The 18,210-nt window shown below is 37.3% G+C and overlaps 1 protein-coding gene across 2 annotated transcripts in view; it reads left to right on the top strand.

The window, feature by feature from the left end:
* The window catches only part of CERS6 (ceramide synthase 6), a 317,556-nt gene that overhangs the window by 218,242 nt on the left and 81,104 nt on the right, over window positions 1-18,210 (top strand). For both annotated transcript variants that reach the window (XM_043995602.1, XM_043995601.1), the window contains exons 5-6: window positions 2,319-2,369; window positions 10,102-10,194. In XM_043995602.1, coding sequence (XP_043851537.1) covers window positions 2,319-2,369; window positions 10,102-10,194 — 144 coding nt within the window. The remainder of the gene's footprint in view (window positions 1-2,318; window positions 2,370-10,101; window positions 10,195-18,210) is intronic.

Here is an 18,210-nt window from a genome sequence, read left to right as displayed (position 1 = left end):
ATATTCCTGGAGGTTTTCCTTTTGGGATCTCTTTCAGGAGGTGATCGGTGAATTCTTTCAATTTCTATTTTAGCTTCTGCTTCTAGAATATCCAGGCAATTTTCCCTCACAATCTCTTGGAGGATGGTGTCTAAGCTCTTGTTTTGGTCATGGTTTTCAGGTAGTCCAATGATTTTCAAATGATCTCTCCTAGATTTATTTTCTAGGTCAGCTGTTTTTCCAAGGAGATAGTTAGTTCACATTGCCCTCTATTTTTTCATTCAATTGGATTTGCTTTACTGTGTCTTGGTTTCTCATAAGGTCACTAGCTTCCATTTGTTCAATCCTAATTCTTAGGCAATTATTTTCAGCAGACAGTTTTTTAATCTCCTTTTCCATTTGGCTTTTCAAACTGTTGACTTTTTTCTCATGACTCTCCTGCATTGCTCTCATTTCTCTTTCCATTCCTTCCTCTCTTTCTCTACATCTTCGTTCTATCTCTCCTACTTTCTCTTCAAAGTCCCTTTTTTTTTTTTTAGTGAGGCAATTGGGGTTAAGTGACTTGCCCAGGGTCACACAGCTAGTAAGTGTTAAGTGTCTGAGGCCGGATTTGAACTCAGGTACTCCTGACTCCAGGGCCGGTGCTCTATCCACTGCGCCACCTAGCTGCCCCCAAAGTCCCTTTTGAGAGCTTCCATGGCCTAAGACCAGTTCATATTTTTCTTGGAAGCTTTGGATGTCGGAGCTTTGACCCTATTATTATCTTCTTCTTCTGAGGATGTATTGTGGTCTACCTTTCCCCCAAAGAAGTTTTCCATGGTCTTCTGCTTTCTCTGCCTACTCATGCTGGCTTACTGTTTCTTGGCTTTTTACTCCTAAAAGTGTAGCGCTGCTTCCCAAACACACCGTTGTGCTACAGCGTGGCCCAGGGGGTGATTGGGCTTCTTCTCAGCCTGCCTGGCTTGTAAGTAATCACAGCCGCTTTCTCTTTGACCCAGAAACAGAAGTCTGATTGAGCTCTGATTCTCTATGGTCGGAAGCTTGGTGTGCTTTTACCCCTCCCCCACTGGGCCACTACCACTCAATTCAGCACACTGGTTCAGACCCAGGGTGCTTTGCCCCAACTCCAGTAGATACTGCCTCTACTTCACCCCGGCCTACCTCCGAACCCCCTCACCAGTCCGCGATCGGAGCCTCAGAAGCTGCTGGTGCAGAAGACTCTGACATGCGCTGGAAGCACTGTCCCTGGCTGAGTCCAGACTGCGCACTGAGCTGTTCAGCCTGATCAGTAGGTGATCAGAATTGCCCTCTTTTGCGGAGAAACAGTCTCACTCTGTTCTTATGTGCATTAGGCTGTTCTGGATTTTGATTTTTACCGCATTATTTGGGCGTGAATGGACGGGTTTATCTGGAGCTTGTGGGAGTCACAGCCTCTCCTCCGCCATCTTGGCTCCGCCCCCCAGTTTTCCAGATACATCTTTTAGGAGGTTGGAGTGAAGAGAGGAAGAGCTCCCATTCATTTATACCCAAGAAAGAAGTCCTACTTTCCAGAAGAGATGTCTGTGCTTCAGGGTGGGCATCTTTACATTTTCCTTCCTCTTCCTTTTCTGTCTTTTTCCCCCTTCCTTCCATGGGCAAATAGAAATATGCCATCTTGGTTTAGAGGAAAGTGGATTCTACAAAAATTCTGCAACTGACTTTTTGCTATTTCTTCATTCCTCTCCTTTATTTTGGCCCTTTCATGATGAGAAAGTGGAAGAGTTAAGAACCTCTATTTTCTTGGGTGTTGGATGGGTCTTCTTTTTTACTTCTAGATTTCCAAAATATCTGTAGTTTGGGCCAATTTGATCACTGTTTTAAGAAACAGGGCAAATGAGAACAGTATGGGGGTGTAATATACACACGGATTGGTGAATTATACAAAGAGAGGAATTCTTTTTTTACCTGCACACTTGTCTTGCACCTGTGTACTATTGGTTTTGTGGGATCTGAATAAGAGTGTCAATAAATAAGCAAAAATCCATCTTAGTATTGGAAAAATAACCCCAAAGTGCATACATACCCTACAGTAGCCTCATCTTCTCATTTGTGTTTTGTTGTTTATCCTGTCCTGGGAATAGCCTCAATGATCAAAGGGCACGATTGCTAGAATAATAATTATTCTTGCATCGGTTTCCTGAAATTTAAAGTGCTCTAAATCCCCACACAAACAAAAAGTAAAAATTCCTTTGAAGTGGGACAAGAACAATGTGCCCTAAAATTGGATGCTTTAATAAGTGTCTTTCCCCCCAACTACTTTCTTAATTCCTAAAATGCATTTCTTTGTTATTCTTTTCCAGACGCCCTGGCTGTGGAACACAAAGCAGTGCTGGTACAATTATCCATATCAGGTAGGAGAACTTGCTTTCCTCCTTGATAGATTATGATGCCCCAAATTGGTTGCATATTCTCTCTAGCCCTCATCAGGATGATCAACTGTTTGGCTCTTTGGTGCCCTCTACTGGCCGATATTAGAAAGCTGCCCTGGTTAAGGAAAAGGGTTCTGTCTGGCTAGGTGTGTTTTTGGTATATAAGGCTAAATCCAATATGTACACATTTAAGGATAAGTGCAATTCTCTAATCAGTTAAACAGGTAGGGCTGGCTATTTTTAATTACTAGAAGAAGCCTGAGGGTTTGATGACAGCACCAACACATATAAACAGCCTGTGTAGAAAGATCAAGTGCAGAATTTTAGGGTTGCAAGCTGTTTGTCTCATTTTGTGGTTTGAGAACACTTTAGAAATGTAAATGAAGCATTCCTTCCTTGAGGGTGGAAGTATGGAATTAGTCAATTATATGAGAAACTCTTTCATGTAACTAAAAACTGTTTGAATGGAGATTAAAATCACAACATTGGAAGAAAAATTTCAGATCTTTGTATTCTGAAGTGTCTTTGCATCTTCCCACCAATTCGGTTAAATTAGTATTGGTTTTGGTACTATATCAATCTAGATTTGAATAGGACTTTTCTCATCCATCTGGAGTGGTACATACACATGTCTATCCATCCTTCCATCCATCTATCCATCTATCCATCTATGTATCCACACACATAGAGTCCCAAAAGTCTTAGTATACTTTTATGCTTTAATAGCTTAAATAATAACTTCAGTAACTTTATAGTTGTAATAGCTTAAAAGTATACTAAGATTTTTGAGGCATTCTATACATGACAGTCAAATATTCAATTAAATATTTTTCCCTCCCCAACTAGGCTGAAGTACATTATACAGAGTGGGCCAAAAGTCATACTGTTCTAATAACTTTTTGAAAATTATTTTTGCCATTTATGAGATTTGATTTTTCACATGCAATATAAATTAATTTCCTATATATAATGTATATGATGCCATGGTCTTATAAATTAAAAACAAAAAATAAAGATGTTATTAAATATTGAAACCCCTTCTTGATTTTTGGCCCATCTTGTACCATACAAGGCTCTTTTCTTTTGGTTCTTTTGAGACTTTGGGCCATTTTACATTTTGGTGTACATAATGTTAATAAGGAGAAAATATACATATTAGTTTCATTAGAAGATACACAGTGTTCCAACAAGAGTTAGGAATTTATATCAGATGCCCTTTATGGGGGAGTTCTAGGCTATGTACAAAATTGTTTTGATGGAATTCTAGATTGAAATTTCTGTTTCCTGGAGGTATTTTATCCAGATTAGAAAAGAATATAAATAACTAGCAAGATAGCATTAGAGAACTCTGAGAATTTGATAGCCACCTGACAGAGAATTAAATTATACTGAAAACTAATTGCTCACTACAAAAGAAGCACATTTCTGAGTCCCAAGCACTTTCTCTAAATACCTGTCTTATTAAAGTTCCTCTTTGGCTCTGTAGTAATATACTGAATTTCATCCTTCTCAAAGAGTAAAAATCCTGCTTTTGTTATCACTTGCAGGTTTCTAGAAACTTCAGTTTTCTTTTGACATTGTAGCATTTCTAATAGGCCACATGTTAAGACAGATTCTACCATGTGATCTTAATGAATGAGAATATGTGTTCTGTGAAATATCTCACAAAATCTAATTTTTAAAAAACATACCAAAAAAACTCCCATCCTCACAATCCCATAACATCTCTCAGCTTTTTGGATGGAATTGATATGTTATCTGTTACTGAAAAAATGAGTAGCCAACAACAATATCCCAGAATGTGTTGACAGATCGTGTTTCAGAGAGCTCCAAAAAATCAGTGTGAGAGATCAAGTGTTTGATAGACACAGGATTGTACAATGAACACTGGCTAAGTCATTGTCAAGGAGAAGAACAACATATATGGGAATTTGCCTCATTATTGTGCTTTCTACTGATAAGAAACTGTGTACTACACACACATGAATTATTCAATACACAATTGCAGAAAGCTCATAGAAATTTGCAATTATTTATGGAAAATTGGTCATCTTAGAAGAATGCAGTACACTAATTAGAAATTGACTGCTTTTTTTCAGTGCAAAGATTATTAACAAATAATCATTCTACAAAAGGAAGGTGTGACTATACATGTAATGACAGAATAGCATGTATAGTCAGTTCTTTATTCACACACATTGTGGTTCAAGTTCTAGGAGAGTAATGACTTTTTAAAAGGTGAAGTACTTATAAGTGATATATTAATAAAATAATTAAATAGGCAGTAAATAAAAGAGGTAATAGTAACCTTTATTCCATTTCACTAAAGGTATGCTGTCATGTGAAAATATAGATCTTGTGCTATTTTACAAATATGAATAGCTATAAAAATAGTAATATATTTATGTGATAACCTCTCATGAATTCAATGAACTTTATAAACAATGATGATGTTTTAAAGATATTTCTTTCAAGATCTCATTTTAAAAGAATGTAATATTCATGTTGGAGGGGTGATTAAAATAACACCCTATATTTATATAATACTTACAAAATGTTTTCCTCATAATATCTGTTTTTGCAAATGTTACTGTCCCAAATTTGCATAGGGAGACATTGAGACTAGCCTCAACAGTATAGTATATAGATAAAATGGACTCATAATCTCTTCTCTCTCTTTGGTCTGGCTTCCTCATCCCAATTTGAATTCATTCTAGGTCTAGAGTTCCCAGAGTAAGGACAAAGCACAATGCTACAATTCATAATTATGCTTTAGGATTATAGGGATGGGGTTCTAGAGTAACTGTGGTATGTATATGTGGGGGGAATATATTCTTACTACTCACCACAGTGTGTCCTAAACCCCTACCAATGTATTACTAATTTCACATAATTAGTCACCATGGTACAAGTAACTCATACATAAAACATTTACTAAGTGATAAGAGTAAATAAACAACAAAAATCACAACATTTAATCAATGGAAAACAAGGGCAAGGATAATCATAATGCTTCCATAAACTCTGATCACAGTCATCCAGCAATGCACACAATATCAATGGGGGAGAGTCAGTACAAATAGAAACCTAGCACAGAGCCATATCAGTGGGGAACCCCATGTGCTGGGGATGATGTAGTTCTAGACTTCAGACCTTGAAGTCCTTCAGGACACCACTGAAACTGTTCCTCTCCTAGCTGTTTCCTTCTGGTCCTTACTGCTTTCCTACTGGGCCAAGCCATTCCTCTTTTGCTCTCAAATCAATGAAATAATGACAAGCTGTTTTCACTCACAACCACCTTTACCAGGGCACTTGAAAAAAAAAAGTATTACTTCCTTACAGTGAGAAGCAGTATTTTTAAATCAGAAAACTGCCAAACTCTTTGGGTCTTTCCACTTTGTCTAGGTAGTGCTAAGTCCTTTACCACAGCAAAACATTCTATTTCTCCCTCTTAAACCAGAGAAAACAGGAAAGGGCAACACAAGTACCCCCTGAGAGGATTCTGTTATCTTACTCTGTAGGTCCTAAGAAACAACAGTCCCCAGTAAATCTGGATACAATAGCAGGGTTTATATCACTCTCTTCCAACAAGCTTCTAGCAGCTGTCTCAGTCTTTCTTCAGTCAGCAAAACAGTGCATCCCTTCCAAATAGTAGGTTCCCAGCAAAGCAGATGAAAGCCTTCTCTATGTCCTTTATCCCCCATCTTCTTGTGATTCCTCTTCCATTCAACTACTTCTTTCTATCTTTTTCTAATGCCTTGAATAAGACTTTCCTGGTATTCAGTGAGTCATATTTACCTTAGGGAATAAAATTCAAGAAACTCATTTTTCTGTCTGATATGAACCTCTAACAGCCCTTTTATAATCTTTCCAGCATCCCCAAACAACCATTTGATTTATAATGTCAGTCATAACCTTTAAAACTCTAAAAACAATAAATGAGTCAATAGACCCCAATACCCAGCAGCTACCATTATCTGTCATTATTCTGCCTTAAGACACATCCTCTCAGTATATTCACCTGATTGGCTGTTCTCTATCTGGTGTTCAGAGCAATATGTGCTATTCTTCAATGAGAATTTATCAATGAGAGACTGTTTCTTCATAAGTTGATTTTTATAATTTTCCTGATGAAATTTTTTCCTATTCCTTTAAGCAACTAAACTGTTCACATACAAAATGGGCAGTTCCTTACACTAAGATGAAAGCTTTACAAGAGATCCTCATTTCCTCCCACAGTCTCTGCCATCAACTAGTCAAACAACAAACATTAGTTACTCTATGCTAGGTAATTTGCAAATTTGTTTTCTTCAGGTTCTTCAGCGTTTATTAAGTGCTATCTAACAAACATTCTCTATTGCCTCCAATAATTAATCAGGGAACATAGGAATTTCTACAGTGGGTCAAACCCAACCATTTTGTTAACCAATAACTTCCCCAAGGAATGTGTTCTGACAGGGTATCATTATTCCTCCTGAAATTAACTTTAAATTTGGTGGTTTGACATATTACTGATTCTCTTAGTAGGTATTGATAGATACTGTCATTCATAAATGTGACCAAACTTTTAAAAAATCCATTAATTTCCTGGTAGTAGTATTTCTTGGGAGTGAGGAATTCCACATGCTTATTACACGGAGGATAAGGTTATATTTTTTTAAACTTTATTTAAAACTGTCTGGCTCAGGTGTTTCTCCCTGAAGATAGTATTTCAATATTTAGTCTATGTTCATCTTATCCACAGTATACATAATTTCAGAAATTCCTATACTATTTCCTCTTAACCTTTACCTTTCTAGGTGCAGAACTATAGCATTATGGAATCTTTTTTGAGGGACAATCTAGGTTAAATGACTTGCCCAGACTTACAGAGTTATAAAGTTATAAAGAGGTCAGATTTAAATTCAAGTCCTCCTGACTCCAGGGATGGTACTCTATCCATTGTACCACCCAGGTGCCCAGTCATAGAATCCTAATGTTGCATGAAACCTTAAACGCTGGCCATTTTATCTGTCTATTCTACTATAATATCCTTAACAAGTAACAGTAACACTAGATAAATAATAAATATCCACTTGGTTAGAACTTTCAAGTTTTGCGAAGTATTTTACATACATAACTTCATTTGAAACCCACAACAACCCTGTGGGATGTGTAGTACAGTTGCTATTATTCCCAATTTACATCCAAAGAGGCTGAACCTGAGCAAGTTTAAGTGATCTACCCATGGTTGCACAATGAATAAGTGTAATAGATGGGATTTGAACTTGGGTCTTTTTGACTCTGAGTCACTATATCCAACCTGGGTAGTCTTAGTAATAGAAAAACTCTTTGCCTCAAGAGGTAAACATTTTGCATTGTTAAACAGATATAATTGTAATAAAATCTTCCTTATTTTGAGCTATCAGCCCTAATGAAACTTTCACACATTAGTCTTAGCTCTATTCTTTATAGCTATACAGAATAATTTTAATTCTTCTATTTTAGTCCTTAATATGTTTGAAGGTAGTAATTATACTCCCCTTTGCTTTCTCCCCTCCCCTCTCCACACATATTAGTTCTTTTCCAGGTTAAACATCTCAGATTCCTTTAATTATGATATGATTCTAAGTCCCCTCAACTAACCTGGTCATTCTTTTCTACATATCTTCCCACTGCTCAACATCCATCTTAATTCAATGTCCACTTAGACCTGAACACAAGACTTTAGATGAGGTTGGACTAGTGCAGAGTATCAAGGAATTATTCTCTCTTGTTCTGAACACTATATTTCTCTTAGTATCATAGTGTTTAAAACTGGAAGGAATCTTATAGATCACCTCATTCAACCTCCTCATTTTGCAAATGATCATTTGATCTCTCATGAATTATCAGAAGTATCTAATGGTATATAGGTTTGACAAGTCTTGCAAGCCCAGTGTCACCACTCTAAAATAATAAACTTTAGGAAGATGGTATACCTCCCAATTATTCAGATAACATTTTCTTAGAACCATCTCCATACTATTTTCAGACTAAAGAGCTATTGTCTCACTATTTGTCTCTTTCTCCTAGGACTAGAAATATGTTTACTTGAACTTTTCACTGCCTCAGGATCTTAATTACTCTTTTGTAGAGCAGGACTCATTAATGTTCTCTAGCAGATCTGAATTTGTCTCTATTAAAAGAGTTACCATGATCTAAACCTTTTTTATAGTCTATGTGTCATATTTCTCAACTTAAATGGTTCCCGACCTGGATCTTGACTTCCTCTTTGCTACCTCAAGAATCTTTCTTCCAGATTTTCTCTAGGGACTGTTTCTTCCATCCTATCTAGGAACTCTACCTCTCTAATAAACTAAAGGAGATGTGCTTCTCCAGTCCTGTTCAATAGTTTGTATTTATAACACATGTAGCTGGTGAATCCCTATGATAGGAAGATAGCACAAATAGACAAGCCCTCATAATAATTCTCTTGGTTTTTATATCTCCTGCCCCTCAAATAAAACTGTAGTGTTTTGGTAGTTCCCACTTAAAACTCTCTAAAATTTCATGACAAATTTCCTTTTCCTTACCTATCTACTCCTGTCTTATTTTTTTCATAGTCCTTATTCACCTGCTCCAATTTGGGGCACTTGGAACTATTTTGCTTAACTGAGTACCAGTCCAACCTTTGAAGCTCTTTTAAACAATTACCAGGCACAAACACCATATGAACAGAGACCCTTACCTAAAATGTTCAAAAATCTTCTCCTTCCCTCCCTCTTCCCCTTTTCCCTCTCTCTATTTCACTGGGAATTTTCTTGGTGATCCCCAGCTCTTGTCTACTTGAATGGAGGGTCCCAGACTATTTGAGTAGCTACTACGTTATTCTGATCATTTAAATAAATGTTTTTAGCATCCATTTAGTCTTGATGGTATGCTAAGCAATTTGTTCTGTAACTTCAAAGTTTTATGATGAGTTGAGATGATTCTAACTCTCGAGAGGCAGCTAGTTAGTACAATGCATAGAATATTGGTCCTGGAGTCAAAAAGACCTGCATTCAAATCCAGCCTCGGGCACTGAACTAGCTGTGTGACAGAAAAGTCACTTAACCTCTGTTTGCCCTTATTGCTTTAGCTATAAAATAGGGGTAATAATAGCACCTACCCCCCTAGGTTATTGTGAGGACCAAATGCAATAATATTTGTAAAGCACTTAGCACAGTATCTGGAACATAGTAAGAGCATAATAAGTGCTTGTTCTCCTTTCCTTTTGTTCTCCTGAGTCTTAACTAAGCAATAATCTTTTAGCCTAAGACTGGGGACAAAAATGCTCATTTTCCTTATATAATAAAATCCCACAGCAGGCATAGAGTATTATTTTTCTTCCCTCTTTTAGGATATGCTTGTGGTTTTCAAGTGGTCTAAAACAGTCCCAACATTTTTCTTTAGGCTTTTTTAAAACCTTAGATACTTCTACTAGACCAATGAAGAACTAGCTACCAAGTGTTCACATTTTTTGAAGACTGGTAGTGGAGAAGGTAGGGCTATGACAATGACATCAAACCATGATCTGGAGCCACTCTTGAAAACATCATTACCCTTACACAGACTGAAAAATCAAGCCCATTTGTTCAAGCTGCACGTGTTGTATAACTTATCTAAAATATGTTTGAAATATTTGTAAAATAAAATAAGTTCTGTATTAACTAATAAACCTTTGCTTTCGTCTCTCTCTCTCTCTCTCTCCCAGCCACTGACACCTGACCTTCATTACTACTATATCCTGGAATTGTCCTTCTATTGGTCCTTAATGTTTTCTCAGTTCACTGACATCAAAAGAAAGGTAAGAGGAAGTCATGACATGAATTGAAAGGGTCCATAGCCATGTATTTTCTGTGGCTCTTGGCAATTGCTGCTTGTGGGCATAAGTAGAAAGTGGCGTGGGTAGATTTGAAAGCCATATATCTCATTGTGGACTGCATGAAGTGAGGTCCTTGTTATCATCTTGTACTAATAACTTTTTGCTGTGGTAGTTCTTCTCTTTTTATCGAGTACCAATTTTATAGTACTTCTTGCTTGTAACATTCAATGACACAAGGCCCTTCATCATTGTTTATCTGAGTGGCAGCCTATTTCCAAAAATGAGTTTTTCTTCTCCAGCCTAATGCCTTTATCTGTATGGAAAGAGATAATAAGGAATCCTGATGGTAGCAATTCCCATTCATCTGATTTTCTAGCTCAGATATATGGAGAAACATTTATTATAAGGAACAAACATTCATTAAGCACCAACTATATGTTAGGCACTGTACTAAGCTTTATATAGATATCTCATTTGATTTTCACAACAGCCCTGAGAGGTAGGTGCTATTATTACTCCCATTTTACAGACGGGAAGGCCAAGGTAGGAAGAGATTAAAAATCTTGCCTAATTGTGTCTGAGGCTGAATTGAACTCAGGTCTTCTTGACTCCGGGACTTCTATCTACTGAGCCACTTAACTGCCTCTATGTTTTCCAAATTCCATGAAGATAAAACTTAATCAGTAATTGTTATGGTGGACATAGAATAAGATTGTTCCAACCTACATCAACCCTATGTTGCCCTATTCTATGATTCAAAGGGTAAGCCCTGTGCTAATGTGATTCATGTAAATGCCTCAGAGCTTACTATACTATACTTCCTAAATCCTTTTAGGCAGGAGTTTTTAACCCCAAAGTATCCATGGATAGATTTCAAAAGATGTGTGAAATTAGATAGAGAAAAAAAATTATATCATTATCTTTACTAACTTCTAACTAAAACTCATCATTTCCTTCAATTATTTTAAAAAGATGATTGTGAGAAAGTATCCATGGGCTTCATCATATCTCTGGACAGGATCATGACACACACACACACACACAAATTAGGAACACCTATCTTTTTTTTTGTGAGGCAATTGGGGTTAAGTGACTTGCCCAGGGTCACACAGCTAGTAAGTGTTAAGTGTCTGAGGCCAGATTTGAACTCAGGTCCTCCTGAATCCAAGGCCAGTGCTCTATCAACTGTGCTACCTAGCTGCCCCAGGAACAACTCTCTTAAAGAAAGATGATACAAATGTGTCCTGAGCAGCACAAATGTCTGTTGAGTCAGGAATTGGTGTCTTAGCAGCATTTAGAACACATTCTGACATTACCTCCATTGGAAAGGCAGAGCAGTTGATTTCCAGGACTAGAAGTTAGTAGCTTTTTCCAAAACCCACCATGGGGCTATATTAGAACTGAGATTTCTTGATCCCCAGTCTTGTGATAATCACCCATTGGACTAGGCACTGGGAAGACTTTAGATATCTTCATGTCAAGCTTACCATTGGAAGTGGTAGGTCTTTCATGATTCCTTGAAACCTTTATAGTGTCTCATCTAATTATGAGCAAGGATGAATGGAAAAGAGCCACCAAAATCCCAGGAACAGCATTAAAATATTATTAATTATCCTTAGCCACAGGGAATCAAGTGACGGCTACTAAAATGCTAGTATGATAAAAATGACCACCCTTTGACACACAGCTGTGCTCTTCTTAATACATTTGTTGTGTCTTTTTTCCCCCATTCCAACAGTGTTTTTAATATTTTTCTTTAATGCATTAGAAGACCTGTACTTTTGTCAGGTCAATACTACCTTCATCTATGCTGATTGCAATCCCTACATGCCTTAAAAGGTGTTTTTTTTTAATAACCCAGGTGTCAATCTTTTACATAGTAATGTGTCTGCATTTGGCTAGGCTCCTTCTCAGGCAACAGGCACAGTCTGTCGCCAGGCCCAGAATCTGAGTATGACCAACTTGTTAGGAACTACTAGAGAGCTTTTTTTCTGCTGATATAGGCTTCAAGAACGCAGGACTACCTCCATGCAATCACGAGGCCCTGCATTTAGAATTTATTAGAGACTAATATTCTAAGGATGTTGTTAATTTCTTTGTAAGACATATCCACAATGCTGATAAGGAACTACAACTGATTGATTTGAAGGAAAGGTTTAACATGCTACAGATAGAGCAACCAATAACCTGAATGCAGGAAACATTTGGAAAGGAGGATGAAACTAACATTTGCAGTTTCCACTGTGCCTCGGATAGGGCATTACTAATGGCCTCGAGATTGCATGTGTGTGTGTGTGGGGGGGGGGTATCTAGTTAAAACCTCAGTGGGCTGGTTTCAGCTGAAGACTAGTTGGATGATGATTTTTGGCATCTTCTTTTATTATCAGCAAGTACAAATATACGTCCCTGACTCATCTGGCTTATTGCTGTTTCTTTTATGAAGCTAGGATTTCAACCACCAACAGACCTACTCATTATCCTCCATGGCTTTTAATCACCAAGGACTTTTATTTTGACTGTTTTCATTACTGAGCTATAACTATTGTTTTCACTTCCCACATCTTTCTGCTGGTGTCTCCACTCCTCACTGATTCCTTACTTATTTTTCCAATGACCAAATGACCTGCTGTTCAAGCAATCAGAATATGCACGGTGTATTTGTATTGCCAGAAACCCTCCTCAGCTCCTATATTGGAACCTCTAACTAAACCCTCTAAAACGCAAGATAACAGCTTGTTTCCTAATTGTGAAAACAAGATGTTGGAAGAAACCCATTGACAATATGACATAGAAGCCGACCTCTAAAAGCTTATTAACAGGGAAGTTAATAGAAGGGTAATCAGAATATTTCTTTAGCTCCCCTATTAAGTGGCAGTGAACTAGATTGTGGATTCCTGGCATTAGTTTGAAATCTGCCAAACACTGTCTCCTGCATGCATAGCCTGGCTATTAGAATATATTTATTTCTTAAACTTGATAATGAGTAGACATTTGAATATCACTTTTCAGGGCTTGGATTTAAGATCCTAACTTCCTACAAAAGATATCTTTAATTTGCACAAAATCTATTTCTGAAGACATTTCCCCCCTCTACTTCTTCTCCCTTATCTTTAAATATCAATCTATTCCCATATTAAACCCAAACCCCATAAAGGAAGGACCAACTTTTTTTCTTAACATTAGCATATGCCAGGGCATTGTTTAACTGCTTTATTTCTCTTTGTCCACTTCCCAGAGAGAAGTCAATAGCCAATGTGGAGCTATTTTGTCTGAAGACTGTAATTTGAATAATCCAATAAGTAAAACAATGGAGTCTAAAACCTTTTGAGGTTTTTTTTTTATAAGACATCAAAGTTCCTTTTTGAAATAACAGGTGTAGATATATCCTTTTCCCCCCTTTTTAAGGCATCCTTTTTTTTTTTGAAATTGTGTGTCCTCTCACACCTGTTCACAATGAAAATGTCTTCTGTGTCTCCAAGTTTTCAAGAGGCACTAATGAATATTGCAATGTTGGAGCTCTGAACAGCTTGCTTGTGTCTAAACCTTGCACCCTTTTAGCTCAACTGCTGTTTGGCTAGAAGGCCTGGGCACATGGCCAGTGAATTCTGGACATTTTCAGAGTACTTCACAGCAAATTGCATGTGGCAGAGTTCCAGGGCTCAGCTGGTCAAGTCAACTTGTTGTGCTTTTTTTTGTTTTAACCCAAGAGAAACACTAAATCTCCTGAGAAATTTCTCTAGGGTTTCATTCCTCATAATAGGGAGGGCAGAAACATGATGGTTAAGGTTGGCTAGCCATTTCTTCAAAGTTTGGTATGCCATCTGTGGCTAAATAGTGTAATGGAATGGCAACATTTCTTATTTTAAGTTCCAGGGCTACTATTTTCAATGCTTCCTTCCTTCTTCTAATGCAGCATCCTAGATGTCCATCTTTCCTGATTCTTTGCCACCTGTGGGTATTAGAAAATGTCTATTTCTTTAAGTTACCTTTAGGTCTTCATCAGGAGGATGGAATGCCCAATAAGCTCCCTAATTCTCCATTTTATATTCACTCTTTTTGTCAAAATAAAGTCACATTAGATTATTTCTGCTGATCTACATGGAAAAAGGAAAGATGTAGCTTATACTCGACTATATAACATTAGCACTATTTTTAATATTTACTATTAGCAGTAAATCCACATAAGTGACCAGTATGACAAAGTATAAAGTGGCTTTGTTACCTTTCTGCTTTGTGGTCATTATAGCATTTCAATTTCTCTGGTTCTTGCTGAAGCACAGAATCCTGACTTTCATAATAATAAAAATAGCTAGTGTGGTAGTTAAGTGATGGAACTATTTTTTTTTTCATTAAGAGACCTGTGTTTTATTAGAGAATTTTATGGGGTCTTGTTCAAAGGCTAGCTTAACCAATAGTTTACGTGTGCTATAAAAGATTAGGTATTGTGCCAAAACATTACCATATAAGTGTCTTTATGAGGAGATAATTCATCAATGCACAAATCCCTGAGGAATATAGCTTACTGAAAGTAGCCCTAAGAGTGGCTTACTGGTTTTTATTCCAAGGAATATGGCAGTGGTAGGCTGTGGATTTCTCTTCATGACAAATTGAGCCAATATCTATCTATTGGCTATGGCACTGAAGAGAGAGCTGTTATCCTGGATACCAGTTACTTCTAAGCTTGTTGGGTTGTGGTTACTTATTTGAGGTTCCATGCTCCCTATAGAGGGTCTACTTTATACTGGGCTGATTTAAAATGGGACAGTTTTCCAGTTTCCTTGGGGTATTCCTGAGACACTCAAAGTATTTTGTGGGGCAAGAAAAGGACTTCTAGAAAAATTGGGTTCCTAGATTGTGTTTAAAACCATGCAATCTAAATCTTCATGTATAGGCCAGATCTAACAGTGCAAACTCAGGCTCTCATTGTTTCCTGGATGTGGGGATATGTGAGGAAGGGAGATAAAGAAAGAAGGAAGCAGGTGCTGAATTATAATATTCTGTATGTATGGGCCCTGGCGATCACAAATATTCACTTCTCTAACTAGAACCCACCCTTTCCCTCATGCTCTAAGAAAGAAGTGTACAACAGATGAACATGGACCTAACAAATATTTCTTGATTTCATTTTAGTTATTTCTGTGTAGTTTTTAAAGGAAATCATAAATGAAAATTCAAGTTTAAGATTTCATTGAATTTGTTGCTTTAAATGAAAGAGGTTAGTCTAATTTCATATAATGTGACCTTGCTTTAATCAATAATGATAATAACTAATTTATATGTAATTACTATGTACTAGGCACTATGCTAAGTACTTTATAATTATTATCTCAATAGATTCTCATAACAACCCTGGGAAGTAGGTGTTATTATCCCCATTTTACAGATGAGGAAATTGAGGCAAATAGATGTTAAGTGACCAACTCAGAGCTACGCAGTTAGTAAGTATCTGAAGCCTGATTTGAACTCAGTTATTCCTGATTCTTTACCCAATACTCCATCCAGTGCCCCCACCTAGCTGGTATGAATCAAAAGGTCCTCCACAGAGTCCAAACTCTATGCCTTCTCATGGTATGGAGGTGACCTTAATTTATAAAAGGCTATGACATAGAGACTTTACCATGTGGAAAGGCTCTGGGTATGCTTCCAGTGACATGTTAATTATGATATCTGAGGACCAACAAAACTATTAAGGAGTACTCCAGCACAAATGGGTAAGTCACAAAATGATGAATTTCTTAACCACAGCAACCATTAGATAAAGAAAAAAAAATTAAATGGCTCTCAGTTCTCTGTGGCCCCTTTACTATATAGTGATAGTTATGGAGGAGTGAAAATGGGGGGGGGATGGAGGAGAGGAATGCTAAGAATCGCACTATTATTAACCATGTAAGAATTAATTTTGGTCAGTTAGTGGTGTAGTGGATACAGCACTGGGCTTGGAATCAGGAAAACCCATCTTCCTAAATTCAAATCTGGCCTCAGACACTAACTGTGTGACCTTGGGCAAGTCACTTGACTCTATTTGCCTTATCTGTAAAATGAGGCTATGTCCTTGTTTGATGCTGTAATTCTATGAATTAAAAATATAGAGTATAGGAGTGAAACCACATGACTTGGGGGGTTCTGTTATTTGTAGGTCAACATTGCTGCCATTTTTCTTATTCTAAACCAACAGGCCCAACACTGTCCATTAAACTTTTGATTAATACTAGCATTGTAGTCTTATCTCTTCAAAATTGTGTTCCTTAAATTGGGACATTAACTTTCAGAAACTATGATCTGATTAGGGCAAGTGATGATTTGAAAAACTCTTGGTGTCAAGGATATTCTTTCCTCTGGGGGAAAAAAAGATGTGGGTTGATAGGGTAGGGTTAGGGGCACTTTGCCGTATAATGGATTTTACTTCTAACTGAACTGTAAAACTAAGATTTTGACTGCCTGTTGTCAAATCAAACCCTACAGCTTTCTTTTTCCAGCAGGAGTTAAGGCAATGACGACTGTGTCTTGGACCATCTCTAATTAGATTCTGACTTGTGTCAAATTTCCCTTGTGGTTTCAACTGGAAGGCTTTGTCTGGTGCTGCAGAGTAACTGAGTACCTAGGCAGATTTGCAACAGCTATCTTTGTCTTCAGAAGTGGGCAGAAAGCTTTTCTTCTCTATGTCATTGTTCCTTGACAGGAATTGCTGATCATGCCCCTAGAATGCTAAGTGCTATTATTATAAGGGCTCATAAAGCCACTTCTATCATAATTATTAAAACGATTAAATACCTATGTACACGTGGCAATACCATGCTAGGTGCTATAAAAACCACATACAAAGAGCCTTTCCTTGAACTTTAGGAGCTTATAATTTAAGACATTACAGAATGGCACAGAAATATGAAGGACAACTTAATGAAAAATATTAACGACTGGGGGAAAGAAAGGAAATTAAGTATATATTAAACATCTTCTATGTGCTAGGGCCCATGCTAGATGCTTTACAAATATCTTATTTGATCCTTAAACAACCTTTCTCCTGGGAGGAAACTGTTATTATCTTCTCTGTTTTATTATTGAGGAAAGAGGTAGATAGAGGTTAAGTGACTTGACTAGGGTCACACAGTCAGAAAGTGTCAAAGGCCAGGTTTAAAGACAGGTCTTCCTGACTCCAGGCCCACCCTCTATTCACTGTACCCCCTAGCTAAGTAAGTAATCTGTTTATATTATTTGAAAGCAATATGTATTTTGTGAATTGTTGAGTGAAGGAAGACCCGGGGCAGCTGCCTAATGGAGAAATCCCAATGCTTTAACAATTAGTATTCTCAGGAATAACAATTAGTATTCTCAATAATAACATTCTCAATTCTTAATTAATAGTCTCATTAAACTTCAGTGGCTACTAATTACTCCAAGGATCAAATATATACTCTTCTATTGGGGATTTAAAGTCCTTCACAATTGGGCTATGGCCAACCTTTCTAGCCTTATTATACATTACTCCCTTTCACATTCTTAAGGTTCTGCCAAAACGGTCCCCTTGTCTTCCTCTATTTCCAGTGCCTTTCCACAATCTGTCCTCCATTCCTGCAATGCACTCCCTCCTCACCTCTGCCTCTTTTAGTAGAAGCCCTAGTGTCCTTTAAAATTCACTTCAAGTACCTCCTCCTATATTGTAGCCTTTCATAACCATGTAGCTTCTAGAGGTTCCTCATCCCCCTCAATTAAAAAAGAATATCTCGTACTTATTTTATGTATGCATACAGTTTGTCTTCCCTGAAAAAAAATCCTAAAAGACAGAGACTCTATAATTTCTGTCTTTGTATCCCATTCCTGTCACATAACAGCTGCTTGATAAATTACTAGCTGGTTGATTAATTGATGGTATAAAAAGAGAATTGAGAATTCTTTTTTTTTTTTTTTTAGTGAGGCAATTGGGGTCAAGTGACTTGCCCAGGGTCACACAGCTAGTAAGTGTTAAGTGTCTGAGGCCGGATTTGAACTCAGGTCCTCCTG

This window comes from Dromiciops gliroides, chromosome 3, assembly GCF_019393635.1.
Source record: "Dromiciops gliroides isolate mDroGli1 chromosome 3, mDroGli1.pri, whole genome shotgun sequence".
Taxonomy (NCBI): domain Eukaryota; kingdom Metazoa; phylum Chordata; class Mammalia; order Microbiotheria; family Microbiotheriidae; genus Dromiciops; species Dromiciops gliroides.
Note: the sequence above shows the minus strand (reverse complement) of the source record. Positions and strands in the feature narration are given on the sequence as shown.